Source organism: Chroicocephalus ridibundus, chromosome 8, assembly GCF_963924245.1.
Source record: "Chroicocephalus ridibundus chromosome 8, bChrRid1.1, whole genome shotgun sequence".
NCBI lineage: Eukaryota > Metazoa > Chordata > Aves > Charadriiformes > Laridae > Chroicocephalus > Chroicocephalus ridibundus.
The window spans coordinates 45,451,443-45,466,380 of NC_086291.1; the positions used below are offsets into that span (position 1 = coordinate 45,451,443).

Sequence of the window (14,938 nt, forward strand, 5' to 3'; positions counted from 1 at the left end):
TCCAGAAAATGTCTTTCCCCAAGGGACTTTTGAGCATCACTGTGCTAGAAAACACTGATGTCAGAGATGGATTCTCTTCTCTTAAAATTCATTAGTTGAAGCTGTGAATATCCAAAATCATTAGTTGTTGCAGCTTCAGAGAATCCCTGTAAGTCTTTCAACATCATTGTAAAGGAGTAAGCCTACAGTCTATGATTGTATTTCTCAGGAATTCTTCTCTTTAAGACCATAGTTCTTCACCCCACTGTATTTGCTTTCCTTGTAATTAATCAATCTTCAATATCCTGTTCCCAGAAAAAAATGTCTGACATCCTCTCTTGTTTCAATGATGATTTACTTATATCTGTAGTATTGCTGTAAACAGTGAGGAATGCAGCAGATGCAGTCTCGTGCTGCTTACTTTCAGCAATCTCTGTGCAGTTTATTTTTCACCCAATATTCAGGGTTACCAAGACAAATACAACAGGCAGAAAAAATATCTACCTTTTAAGAGACTAAAAGGCCCTAAAACTGGGGATACATTTTATGCGTTTAAGGGATCAAAATCTACACTTCATTCTTTGGTGGTCATATCAACACCCTCTAAATGAAAAATTCTTTAGGCTATACTCATTGGCTTTCCTTGTCAACAATTTACATTAGCCTGTTGCTCTTTAACCCTAGATCTTAGATACTAGGTAGATAATGACATCCAGTTCTAGTGTTCACTGTCTTTTACCAACCCATTCTCTTGTGCCCTGTGGTAAACTGCTTTCAGCCTTGGGGGCCACAAAATCAGTGCCTCTATCTCTTGAAGAAGATAGGTTTTACAAGCTGCTGATTTAGTGCCCCTGTTTGATGCAAGAGCGGAATGTTGCTCTTTAGAGGGTCAGGAGCTGTACAGCTGCTCCTTTCTACACCAAATTCAGTGTCAGTCATGGAAGGTGCCTCAGGATAGAGCTGGAGCAAATGGTTGTGTCTGAATTCAGTATAATGTAAGATATCTGTCTGCTTACAGACTTCCTCAAGTTATGGGTTGATAATTTTCTTTTACAAAAGGGCATTAAGGTCTCTTTCCAGACATGGAGAGGCCAAGTTGTTTCCCCAGTTCCAGGAAGTAATAAATCTCTAGGAGTTGTGTGTCTAGGATCTGGTTATCTATTTACTATCTATCTGACAGAGATGGTAAATGCTCCAGTGAGCACTTGAATCAGTTCAAACAAACAGGTAACTAATTGGAAATTTAGGATGATTTCTTGTGATGAGCGCCACACAAGCTTGTCCTCTCTACAGCATTAGGAAATGAGTTGCAGTTTTCTCTTTCGGTATAGTGGCTTCTTCAGATATGCTTCTGATTCTTTAGCTCAGGAGAAAGGTTCACCTTTCCCTCATCCTACTCATTCTGGCGCTGTGGAGAAGGCTACAACAGAACACATTCAAAAAAATCTGAATTGCCCTAGCTTAACCAAAACTTTGGTTTCAGGCCTTACTCTAAGGGATCAGCCTTTTCATTCTCTGTCACTAAATGTATATACCCTATTGAGGCTTTTGATTGTGACTCCTTCCATTTGGATACTGAGTCTGCATTTTGAACAAGTGTAAAGAAAATGTGCTTGTTTTTCACCAGAAAGAAATATTCACGTGAACAGGAAGAAAGAATCCCAAGAGGTACGCATAGGCAGCTAAATAGACTTGTTGCAAATTGTATCTGAGACCCAGAAGGAGCCCTTCATATATGTTGGTAGAGCGTGTACTGTATCTGAAGAATGCAGAGCTCTGCATCCTTGGCAGGCAGACAACCAAATGAAAGTTGCTAAATATGAATTCTTTAACTGTGATTTCAGTTTGGCCACTTTGTTGAACACCTGCCTGGTCCTGCTTCATATGTCCCCCATGTTTTGTTAGTCTCATTAATGGTTTTCTGGTGGTTAATGACCATGTACTTTTGTGAGAGCTTAATCTGCATATAAATATTCTCTAAGAAATGTTACTCATAAGCAGCTTTCCTTTCCAGAAGGAAAACTGTAGCTCTTCACAAAACTGTTAGTGTTGTGAACATTAATACTGTTTTTGCCCTGGTTCCTTGAATGCCCCCTTCCCTCCCATCCCGTTCTCCAGTCTCACCATGACAGAGAACACTTGTATCACTGTCATTTATCTTCAAACAGACCTTTAATAATTGTTCCAAATACATACGCTTAGTGAAGAAATAAATCAGATATCAGAAGTGTTGCTTGTGTAGGCTTAACTACAAGTTCAGGGTTGGAAGAAACTATAAACTGCAATGTAGTCATCTGCTGCTTTACGGGGTTGTTTATTACTGTTCTTTAAAACAAGGACAGGGAGGTCCTCAACAATCCATAACTATGTTTTGTTTTAAGAGGTCTTACAGTAACCAGTCTCTTCTGAGAAATAACTTCGCTATTTTAGAGGAATAAGTTGAAGAAACCTTTGGTTTCCTTGTAAAAGTCAGTGAGAATCTGTGATTTACGGTGGGGAGGGTACTAAAGAGTAGTAGTAAAGCGGAATTTAAAAGCAGACTTTTGTCTTTTCCTCTTTAGCCTTAATGCTGTTCAGATGTATGGCTTGACTTTGATGTGATTTATATGCAAACAAATAGTCTGAGAATTCCAGATGCAGCAAAATGGTTTAGATGTCATCAACCGTTTTGGGATTTAAGTAGGCTCCATTTAAGGCTGAGATTTTTCAGTGATACGTAAATCTGTTTAGTCTTTCTGTTCTTCCTTTTCCATGTAATAGAAATTCAAAACTAACTTGCCTAGTTTTGTATTGCTAATCACAGTCTTCTGAGAAAACTGCTATGATCTATTAAATACTTACCTTGAGGCGTACTCCTGTTTTCTAATTTACCTTTCTTCTTTCATCCCCCACAAAAGGAATTGACCCAGTCAAGCTGGAGAGAATTCAACTTCCAGCTCAACATGCTGAAGAGAGAAATTCATATAATCATGTACTTGCAGAAAGGCTCATCAGGATAATGAATTATGCTGCACAACCAGGTATCACTTTTCCAATATTTGTTTTCTTGCCAAGCTGAAATTTTTGAAGGGGGGTAGGGGGGGAAGCCACCTAGCCTCTTGTCTTTGAAGGGAAAGTGACTGTTTAGCATGCTTTTTGATGAACAATAAGTAAATGTGGTCTGTGAAAGACAGCGATCAGGTTTTTGTTCATTGTTGAGGAAACAAACTCTGTATTTCTGCTGAATAGTTGTTTCTATACTCAGAACTGTACAGGGATCTGTTGTCTTAATTTTCTGTGGTTTTGAATAAACAAAAATGATGAAATGCATAGCAATTTCAGCTTAATGTAGGATTTCATCCTGCAAATTTGATCTGTGGCACCTTTGCTTGTAAAAGTAATTCCGGTGGAGAAGTAGTCTTGAAAACTATATGGTACCCTTTGCTTAGAGCAGTCCTTAGTCTCTAGAGGTGATACCAAATTATCCCATGATTTTTTTTTTTAATCGCAGATTGTGTTTTCAGTTCTGAACTGTTTTGCAGAATATATGGTGGGGGTTTTTTTCATGACTTCAACTTTTTTGTGAAATGAGGGATACAAGGCTCAGTGACCTATTCCATGGAAACATGATTGTTGTTCAAGTCATAGCGCTCTCCCTCTTAAAACTTCAAATGAGTAGAACTGGTTTTCCCCTGAAACTGACGCACTATCAAATTCCTGATTGTCTGCAGAATAAAATCTGATGCTTGTTTGACTCGTGAGACTGATCTACAGAGTATTAACTTGCTATGCTGATATGCCAGTCACAGATTAAAGGCATGTTTGGATATAATGAGTTTGTGCATACTGCAGAAGGAGAAAGTGCAAGATGAAGAAATGCCTTTGTTTAAACAAAAACACTTCTGATGAGGGGTAGAAATAGCATATTTTTATTAAGCTTGCTAAACTCTGTGTGGAACAGCTCCTTTTCTCTTCTTTTGGGGGTACAGTTCTTTGCCTGCATCTTTAGCTTCTGGCAGCATAGCGCTAAATTGTAAAATAGTATATGGGAACTTGGGATCAAAAGCTAAGATGTCTCTTTTGGGTATATTGCCTTAGTGTTGATCACTGAGCTTAGACTGTGATTTTTTTTTTATTTTTTATTTTTTTACATCCTTCTGAAACTGTAAGCTTAAAATCTCAATGCATTCTTTCACTCTGACTTCCCTAGATTCTCACCTCACATCCAGGCTGTATCTGAATCCTTTGGACTGTTTTTTAAGGAAAAGCTGTGCCTTATTAGTATGTCGTATACAGAAATTCCTTTCATCTTGTAACTTTATCCATGCCAGATGTCTGTGATTCGTTTGTAACTTTAGTGTAATTCAACATTTGATTCAGATTGATAAAGGCATTGTTTTGGCTTCTTTTCTAGTAGTATTAATCTTTATTGCTTTCTTATTGCATGGTTCTGCTAAATTTTCTTCTGCTTTAAATTACTCTTCCAGTTTTTGGGTTTTTTTTAATAGCCATTGGGATTGTAAGCCAGCATCAGCATTCATCCTTGTCAGACAGGGTGTGTATGACAGAGGAGCAAAGTTTGACAGTTGCAGAGTAGAAACATTTAAGAACACTGGGTAATGAGAAAAGCAATACTTAAACTGCTACTATTCTGTATGTTGAAATTTTCTTTTCATAGATGGAAAAATACGTTTGGCAACTTTAGAACTTGGCTGCCTGTTGCTGAAGCAGCTTGTGTTTTCTAAAAATGGCAGCATCATAAAAGATGTTCACCTTGCTTGCCTTGAGGTGAGTATTTTCTTTCAAATTACCAGTCACAGCATTACTTGTCTTTGAGTCTTGTAGTATAGTTGAATAAGTTTGTTTCACTTCTCAGTGCAATAAGCATAAAAGTGAAATTTGAGCTTCTAGAACATCATTCCGTTGGTGGCTCTGTGCAGTGAATGTAAAGAATCAATACCCCATGTTCTTGCTATTTAAACTCTTAACTTCTCAATCAGGGTTATGTTTCATTTTCTCTCTGAAACTTGTATGTCATCCACCTCAAAAATGTAAAGAAAAATGCTTTTGAAACTAACAAGCTCACATAAGCTGTATTTCCATAAGTGTGAGAACTGTGTTCTATCAAATTCTGGGCTGAAGGCTATGAGTATGGGGATATTAATAGACAGTCTCTTTTGTATGAGTTTTTGTGTGGTTTTTTAAATGTGACTTTTGAGTAAATGGTGTATTTACTACCTGAAACACAGTTATTTTATCTTTTCTAGGGTGCAAGGGAAGAAAGTGTTCATCTCCTTCGTCGTTTCTATAAGGTATGTATGCAAAATGCTTTGAGAAAAAATCCTTTACGTAATGCGGAATTAGAAGCAAATCTGCAGCTCAGTCTCTACATAGTGCCCAAGGCAGTTGTTGTGAGATGGGAACTCCATATTTGTGATAGAAAAGGAAGTGTTTCACTGGAGGATTCCTCTCCTTTCCTGCCCTTCCTGTACCACATTGACATACATCACAAAAAGGCTGTTGGAAGTCTCACAGGGTTTGTACTGGAGGTCAAATTGTGCTTTTGTTGCAACTGCTATGTATTTCATGGAACAGAGCCACGCTATTAGAACATTTCTGAGGCTTTATCGTTGACACTAAATAAGGAATCTGTTTCTTTTTGGCATAACTCTTTGTGTCTTATGTGAAATGATGATCTAAGATTTTACTTAATCTTTTTTTCTTATTGAAGACCTCTGCAGCATTTTGACTCTTTTGTTGTTTTTTTTATTGTAAGCTATGAGAGAAATAAAATTTTTAGCTCCAGGCATTAACTTCTATATAAGGAGCAGTAAATCCGTGACAGATTTTGAGTGTCTAGAATCTCTTCCTATTTTTGTTAAAATTCTCTTGAGGAATATTTTTTCAATGTGGCTTGCAAAAAATAAGTAACCTGTGGTGGGTTGACCTTGGCTGGCTGCCAGACATCCACCCCGCTGCTCTCTCACTCCCCCTCCTCAACAGGATGGAGGGAGAATATAAGATGAACAAATCTTGTCATCGAGATAAAGACAGGGAGATCACTTACCAATTACCATCACGGTCAAAACAGACCCAACTTCGCAAAATTAATTTATTGCCAGCTAAAATTAATTTAGATAGGGAAAAACAAAGACAAATTAAAACAACACCTTCCCCCCATGCCTCCTTTTTCCCAGGCTTAACTTCGCTCCTTCATTCCTGACTCTTCTACCTCTCCCCTTGCTGAGTGGTGCAAGGGCAGGGGTGGGAAATGGGGGTTTGGGGTCAGTCCATAATAGTTTATCTCTGCTGCTTCTTCCTTCTCACACTTCCCCTGCCTCAGTGTGGGTCCTCTCCTCCATGGGCTGCATTCCATCAGGAAAAAAAACCTGCTTTAGTGTGAGTCCTTCACAGACTGCAGTTCTTTCAGGGCATATCCACCTGCTCCCGTGCTGCATTGTGGGTATCTGCTCCACCATGGTCTCCCCACGGGCGGCAGAGGAATCTCTCTCCCTTTCTTAAATGCGTTCCCGAGGTGCCATCGGTGTTGCTGAGGGGCTCAGCTGTGCTCTGTGCTGGAACCAGCTGTGTGTGGCACAGGGCAGCCCTGGCCTTGCCTCACAGAGGCCCCTGCAGCCCCTGCCAGCACCAGGGCACAGACACCCCCTACATAATTAAACAAAAACAAGCCTGGCTCCATAGCCATAAGGATTCATGGTGTGTCAATATCCCTTTTTTTTGAAAGGGAGAAGAAATTTTTCTGGATATGTTTGAAGATGAATACCGGAGTATGACAGTAAGTGACACCCTGCCAAATCCTCAAACCCAGATACAACAGAGGAGCAAGAACAAGTCTTAACTGATAACAACTGAGTATCTTTACTGGTATCTTTATTTCCAGGAGCAGAGTAACAAAATGTGGGTGAGGTTTTTTGTCTCTGAGGAACTGGGTCTACAATTACATAAATAGTTTACGTGAAATTTCACAGCTCTTTATTTAATAAAAGCCCATTATGTTCTGAAAGCAAGTATACAAAAATTACTTCATCCTGTGAAAAGAGACATTGGATTAATATTTTTTCTAGTTACTAAACAATGTGAAAATCTCCTATATTTTTCTAAAGCCCAGCAAGGTTTCAGTTTTGAGTGGTGCCACTTACCAGTAGAGAATAGGGTTCTAGCAAGCAAATATTGGGGCCTTTGTCTCATCTAGGAGAGGTACTGCCTGCACCGCAGTACTGGCTATGAAAGTTTTAACAGATTACTAAACTTAATCTCAAACAGTTCATATTTAACCTGTAAACATGTTTTAAAACTAATTATCTCTTTCAATTCTTAGATTAGAATTCAGATAAAAACACTTCAGGTATTCAGTTACAGGTTTTTTCTACAGTGGTACAGGGATTTAATGAGCAGCCACGAGTTGTCTTTTTGATAAAACACAGTCTACAGTTGGTGTGTTGCAATTAAGTCTTTTAATATGGGAAATGTCTTGCATATATCTTGCCAGCCTAAATAATAGAAGTATTTAGCAAGATATTTAATTTTTTAGTAGTTAAGTATTGCTGTGCTTTTAGTTTGAGAAGTGGCACTGGTACTAGCATCGTTTTTGTGTTGCAAGTTCAGTACACAAGTAGGTTTTTCTGTTGTATCTCTATTTCTGAGACAGCTTTTTTTTTTCCGTTTACCATAAAAGACAGAGCTACACCCTGGAACTTGAACTTTGTTTTCCTTAAAGCATATTTATTTGCCTAGCTAGCAAATGAAGTGCTAAGCAACACTGATGTTGTCAGATGAGTTGTGTAAATAACATGGTATGGATCTTCTGTGAAAGAAGTATACTTGCTCTGTCTGAATGACAAAGAAACAAAGTTGTGCCTTCGTTAATGATACATGAGAACAAGTTCAGAGGAACAAGTAAATTGAACACTGTAGTCCTTAGTATTTTTGCTTTCAGCAATGAGTTGCCTTTTTTAACATTCTTCACCTTTATGATCTAATATGCTGTTTAAGCCAATTCACATTCAAGTGAATTGCCTCTGAAGTAGTTACTTGTTAGAAATTTTAGTTCTGTGTTCTCATGTGTTCTCATTGTCTGTGCAGATTTATGTATCTTTCTACACATTAATTGAATTTGTTAAACACTGAGGATGATTTGTTCTGAGATCAGAAGAATTGTCTAAAGACTGTTTTTGAATTTGTATGTGTGCAAGGCAGCAGTTTGAGACTGCACTGTGAAAATTTTGGACCATGTTTTGGTCTGCTTCTTTCATGGTATCAGACCTGCTCATTGCAGGGCAGTTGGACTAGATGGCCTTTAAAGGTCCCTTCCAACCCAAACTATTCTATGGTTCTATTTTGTGACCATGGCAAAGTGGCTGGGAATGCTTCCAGTTACAGTTGACTATTTTGGAATGCCCACGTGACTGCGTTTTTCTTCTATGCAGAATACTGTACAAACTGTGGGAAGGGCTTTTGGATGTTTTAGACATTTCAGCTGGCTTTCTGGCAAAAAGAAGATCGTGTCTTTAGTGCACATGTATATAATAGAACTTGTGTGAAATAGCCCAAAGGTACTGAAGGATAGATACTTCAGACATTACTTATTCATGAGAATAAGCAAACATGTAAGGAAGAGATTCCCTTGTTAGTGGCAAGCTTGAGGGGAAATGTCTAGTGTGAAAGTTATTGCATTATTAGAGACTAGAGAGTTCTTTTTGGAGAGAAAAAGATACGGGAAACATTTTTGTGGTTGAAGTAATTATAAAATTTGAGTCAAAACTTAAACCTGACAGACTTTGATTTTTAATACTCATAAAATAGCTTTTCTTCTGTAATCTTTCAGAGCTTTTTCCCATGTTTTTTCGGTATGGAAACTTCAACAGTGTGTTAGGGAACAGCGAGCAAATGCAAAATGGACATTGCACGTAAGGAACTTAAAATAAGAGAGATGGTATTGAAAATTCTCAGAACTCTGTAACAGTTCCTTCCTCTTAAAATATGCATCCATGAGTTATATTTGAAAGTGAAGAAGCAAATGCTTATTGTTCTGTATACTAATCAATGTTAAAATATTTTTATAGATTAAACCCATGAATGTAGAGTACTTGATGATGGATGCCTCAATCTTGTTGCCTCCAACGGGGACACCACTGACTGGTATTGATTTTGTGAAAAGATTGCCTTGTGGAGATGTGGAAAGAACACGAAGAGTGAGTAAGACTATTTTTCTTACGTTCGTTCATGACAATGATGCCAAAGGCTTTGAGCAATTTTAGAATTTTTAGAATTCCTTGAAAGCTGCTTGATTGGAAGCTTCATCCATAAAATCATAAAGACTTGGTGAAGACAAACCTGTGTGTAGGGTATATATTTATCTGGGCCAGTGGAGAAGCTTTTTGTCTACCATTTCTTGTGTCTAGTCAATTCAATATGTTCTTGCACTGGGGTTTTAATTTTTTAGACCATTCACATAAAATGGCATTTTGATGACACTATTGAATATATTGTCAGTTTCCTTTCATGATCTGATATCTCAGTCTGTTTTTCATTATATTCCAATGGTAATAATCTTCACTGGAAGGCTGGCTGGCTTTATATTGCTTGTGTTTCTAGACAAAGAAAAAAATATTTTCATTTTGTTGGAGTAATTCATGACAAAGATCTTGAAAGTGAGGAGAAAAATAGCAAAATACCTATTTTTATGCCTGACACTGACCTGAATAACACCACCATTATCAGCATTCTTGGGATAATCAGTTCTTGGCCCTTACCTGGCTGTGTCCTATAAGTCTTTGCAGTGCCAGTAAGTCTTAAAGATCTATTACTACATGATGTTATTTGAAAAGTGCTGTTCTTTGGGTGGCTTGGCATTTAAGTATATTCATGTACTTTTGGAGAAAAAGCATATTTCCAGGAGCCTTCTGAAAACATCTGTTTTCATCACTTACTATAAGCCACACAGCTCTTGTTATCACAGCAAGTTAAGTTTGATAAAGTACAGTGAATTATGTTGAAAAGTATTGTTCTTAGAAAGCAATAATGCTTCCTAGAATCCTCTCTGAGGCATTTAATAGAATGATACTTAGAAATGCACGTTAATGGAAACTGACTGCTACATGGCTTTTCATGTGCTAAATAAGGAATAGCTTAACTTCTGTTGGTGGAAACTCAAAAATCTAACATTCCTATAAATTCTTTGGGATAGAAGGGTCTTTCTTATCAGCAAGAACTCCCAGAATGCGTCCTTCTTGGTTCTTCTTCCCCAATCACATTGTTCTAGAAGTTTTAGAATTTCTTAGAGTTCCTATGCTACTTTCTTCCAGCTAGGCTACCTCTCTTAGGCTGGATTGCCATCACAATATGCTGAACTTCAGCGTATTGTATCTTATCAGCAAGGTGTATCTTGTGACATTGCTGCTGCTGCTTAACCTGCTGGAGGCCCTTTCTGCTGACAGTTTCAAATGGATAGTGATTCAGTTCTGAGCATCACATGGCATGATTCTAAAAAAGTTCTCAAGTTTTATTTCACTAGCAAGTGAATAAGTCCCGTACTTTGATTATATCATGAGTTCCTAGCTGTTAGAGATCAGATCTTTTTAGGCTCTCACTTCTTCTTTCGTTATAGAAAGTCCCTCTAAGTGGCAATTCTTTTCCTCTTAACTTTAGGCAGAACTCTCAGAAATCAGATATCTCTCAAGTTATCAAAGGCACATCTCCAAAATCCAGACAGCCAACCCCTCTGTCTTAAAACATTAAAACGACCAGAAGTTGTTAGGTTGCTTTCTGAAATCAGCTGCTGCTGCTTGATGAAGCCTTGTGCCCAGAATCAGATGCTGTTTTGAATTGTTAATAGTCCAGTTACTGCTTGTTGTTTGCATCTCTTCCTTCTGATTTCTGTAATCCTAAAGACGGTGCTGCTTACCAGTCACCTAGAATAATGCAAACTCATTTATGTGCTTCTTTGGGAAGTAATGAACAGTATGGGTCTTGAACTCTGCGCCTTGGAGTACATAGATGTAACGTAATAAGATACTGGTAGGTTTCCCTGCAAATTGCTGTTTCTTTGCACATGATATGTGTATATAAATGAAGGAATCAGCACAAAGTATACCTCATCATAATGCGTAGTTCTTTAATGTAGATAGCAATTCATATTTGTCCCTACTTCACTAAGTTAACAGAAGTCAGTGGCAACAAATTCTAGGCCAATGTACGCTGCTGTTTTATTGAGATTCAATAAAATGTTAAAGGAAGTCACAAATCACATGCTTTTGGGTTTATATTGATATTGCTATCAAACTGAGGGCTATCAGTATTGTAGGAAGCACAGTGTAGTTCCCTCTTCATTTGATGTTCTTAATTATTTTTTATTTTCTTGTAAAGGGTAAAGTTCTCATTTTCTTTCCTACTCCTGTAAGTTATTCTGCAGTATATGTGATTACATGTTTGGACATGAGTGATGTTAGTGTTATGGGGAATGTATGTGAGGAAAATCAATGCTCTGTCTAGGAAGAAAATAGGATTGATGAAAAAAGAAATGAAAGCAGGCTGAGTGGTACCTGCCCTCTGAATTAAAAAAAAAAAAAAAAAAAAAAAACAACCAAAAAAAAACCTGTTGTGTTTGACTTTTGGGTTACCAAGAATGCAAGGAAAAATGCTGTTATTGATTGAATTTGGAAACTTTTAAACCAAATACCATGAATTCTTCTTGAAGCATCTGGCAGTAAAACTGCTTTATAGTAATCCTGTTTGGTTTCAGTAAATCCACAATACATTAAATTGCAATCTGCCGAAATATGAAAGATTGTCTCCCATTATAAAGAGACTCTGCTCTTATTCATAAGGTAGTGTTAATATCATATTTTTGTTAGATACCCTTGACATTCTTTGCTCCGAATAATCTTATCACCCTATTAGATTTCAACAGTGTACCAAATTCATCTGCTGTGGTGTCAATTCATGGAAGAGCCAGATAGATGACTTCCCGTTTTCATCCCTGTTCTACCAGAAGTTTCTGAAAGCACCACCAGTATGATAGCTGACCAAGGACTCAGATTTCTGGTTAATGGGAGCCACAGTTCTGCTGATTTTAAAAACAGAGGGGTGAAGGATTTTGCCTTTTACTTTTAAGGCAGCAGTTAATTTACAGTATGCCAAAGAATTGCTATGTAGGAAACTGTTTTAAAAAAACACCAGAAGTAATAAAAAATTATTTTTTTTATTTGCTATACTGAAAATACAGTTCTTGTAGTGAAAGAGGATTATAAGATTCTGTTAAAATATGTAGTACTGAGTGCAGCAATATTTCAATATTCTTTTTTCAATTTCTCAAGGCAATCAGAGTTTTCTTTATGCTCCGTTCACTGTCACTGCATTTGCGGAATGAGCCAGAAACTCAGTTACCACTCACAAGGGAAGAAGATCTGATAAAGACAGATGATGTTCTTGACTGGAGTAAGTAGTCCCTGAATTTCAAATCGTCTGTGGCATGGAAAAGTTGCTGGCCTTGTTTCTTTAAAGCTAAAAACTGCAAATAGTTACCTCGTTTGTGTAGTTGGCTGCCAAGGATGATCATATGAAGTTTGTCTTCTGCTGGACTTGGGGCACTGCTTGTGGTTTTGGTTTTTTGTTGCCTTTTTTATTTTTAATAAACTGTTAATAAATATTCCAGCATCTAAATATTAGCACATAAAGTATTTGCAGTCCTTCATCTGGTTTCCTGGTATGTTAGTTTTCTAAATTAACTGATCCTAGGTGGATTTTCTTCTGTTCTGCTTTCACCTATTCGTAATGCACTTAAACAATTCATGAACTTTAAGAGACTGGAGGTAATTACTCCAACAGCCACACTGTGTTGTTTACCGATACTGGGGTTTGGTTGTCATCATATCCCTCCCCTCCCTGCACTGGTGTTCTTTTTCTTCACATCTCGTCTGTCATTTTAAAGTTTGCTTGTGGAAGCTTTTATTCCCATGGTTGAACAGGATGCTGAGCTATTCCTAAGGACAATCAGCCTGTAATGTCCAGAATGATCTTGTGATATTAAGTAGTATTTATTATGACGTAAAGGCAAAGTACCTTCTTCCTGCAGTGTCATAGAATACTACTGCACTCTCCAACTGAAGAAAGTTGAAAGGAATAAAATCATGAAGTATGGGCTATTTGTCTGCAAATTCAATACACCCGTGTTCGTTTAACATCAAAATACACACCTCTGGATGACCTTACGTGTTACTAAACAGTACAACTTCTAGAGTAACTCTGGCCTGAATCATAAAGCAGTAGTTTTACTGTCTTCAGCACTGACATGGTTTAGGAAACAGTATCTTGCCGTACAGTAAGTTAATCTTACTATAGTGTGAGGCATTTGCTTTTTATTTAAAGGTTTAAAATATGTAGAGAAGTGTGCTTTTAGGCTAGAATTGAAAAGAACGTGCATGATAATATAAACACTATTAATTCAATTTCTTGTGATCAAGACCTAAAAGAATTGGATATATTGGTGTTAGCTGATAAGTAGTTAACTTTTGTTCAGGCAGTTTTCTTCTGAAGAACTTGCAGGTACCATTCATGGCTTTAGAGGGCACATGATTCCTAAAATAGAGTATATGTATTTGCTAGGGTTTTAATTTTTGAAGGTTTTTTTTCTTACAAAAGAATGAAAAAAACCTCTTAATTTTTCTGATTTTTTTTTTATTCTTTTTGTTTAAGTGCTTGTTGACCTTACTCAAACTAAAAAAAGCCACAAACAGGGAAAAAAAAAACCCACCCAAAACAAAATAGTTGCCCTAGTTGCTTTAGTAGATGTTATGGGACTATGTCCAGTATCTCGGAGACCTTTTTGTGTATCAAGTCTGTTAAGAATATTAATTATCTGAGTGAAGGGAAAACACTGAAATCAAGTGAGCTAAGCAAAAGATTTTGTGATAATAGAGCTGCTGTGCAGTAGCTTAATGGATGAAATCCAGATTAAACCTTAAACAAATAAATAAATGATATTTCAAAATTATTATTAAAATGTATTAAATTTAATTTTTAGAAAATATGTCTGCAATACTGAAAATGTCAGAGGACACTCCCTCTGGCATAACATCCAAGCCATGCAGCTTAGAGCAGTGGGAGGTTTTGAGAATAAACTCACTTATCTGTAAATGTGGAAAAAATGCTATCAAAGCCATTGACTAAACTTGTAAAAAATATACAAGCCGTAGGATAGGGACAGGCTTTTTCTAAGTAAATGTAAGCATTAGACTACAATAGATGAGACGATATTAAGATACCAGCCCAATGTTTGCATTTTTTGGTAGCTACATGGCCAATGGTGTGGAAGACCATTTGTTTAAATTCTCATTTTTTAAATTTCTATATTATTTTAAAGATTTAAGAAAATGTACAGGGAAAATAGTTTTTAAAATGTGTTCTTCAATAGTTATGTTCTGTCCTCTTCCTACTGGTATTGTTTTGCCTTGGTGAATTAAGCTGAATGAACTTAATGCAAACTCATCACTTTTGGTCTTTCCCTAAAAGCTTTCCCAAAGATAATGAACAGCACAAGATGTTGTTAATTACAGTACACAATTATTAGTTTTCAGTTAAAAATGATGTCCATAATATAGTTACTGCTTACTTGGTAAAGGATTGGTGATACAGAATTAACTCAGCTTCCTGTTTCAAATGAGTTAGGTATTTATTGTGAAATGCTGACTGTCTTTTGAGGGTGAGATGAAATAATGAATCAGCTTCTACTGAAAAAAAAAAATTGTTTTTCTTAAATTAACTGGAAATTATGAAGTAGTTCTTGGTTTTTTAAGAACGTACTGAACTGCTTGTCATGTGGTACTTGTATGCATGTGCATGAAGCTATCATTTGTTAATAAGTATATGCATTCATGTGTGTTTGCACATGTGCATATACAAGTAGAGAAGAAAAATAAGTTCGGTTGCCTTACTCATGGAACGTATGTGCTGGTGCGTTTGA

At 37.0% G+C, this 14,938-nt stretch overlaps 1 protein-coding gene across 4 annotated transcripts in view; it reads left to right on the forward strand.

The window, feature by feature from the left end:
• The window catches only part of CLEC16A (C-type lectin domain containing 16A), a 79,292-nt gene that overhangs the window by 29,613 nt on the left and 34,741 nt on the right, over positions 1–14,938 (forward strand). For all 4 annotated transcript variants that reach the window (XM_063343501.1, XM_063343502.1, XM_063343504.1 and 1 more), the window contains exons 13-18: positions 2,877–2,999; positions 4,637–4,746; positions 5,226–5,270; positions 6,704–6,754; positions 9,042–9,170; positions 12,294–12,414. In XM_063343501.1, coding sequence (XP_063199571.1) covers positions 2,877–2,999; positions 4,637–4,746; positions 5,226–5,270; positions 6,704–6,754; positions 9,042–9,170; positions 12,294–12,414 — 579 coding nt within the window. The remainder of the gene's footprint in view (positions 1–2,876; positions 3,000–4,636; positions 4,747–5,225; positions 5,271–6,703; positions 6,755–9,041; positions 9,171–12,293; positions 12,415–14,938) is intronic.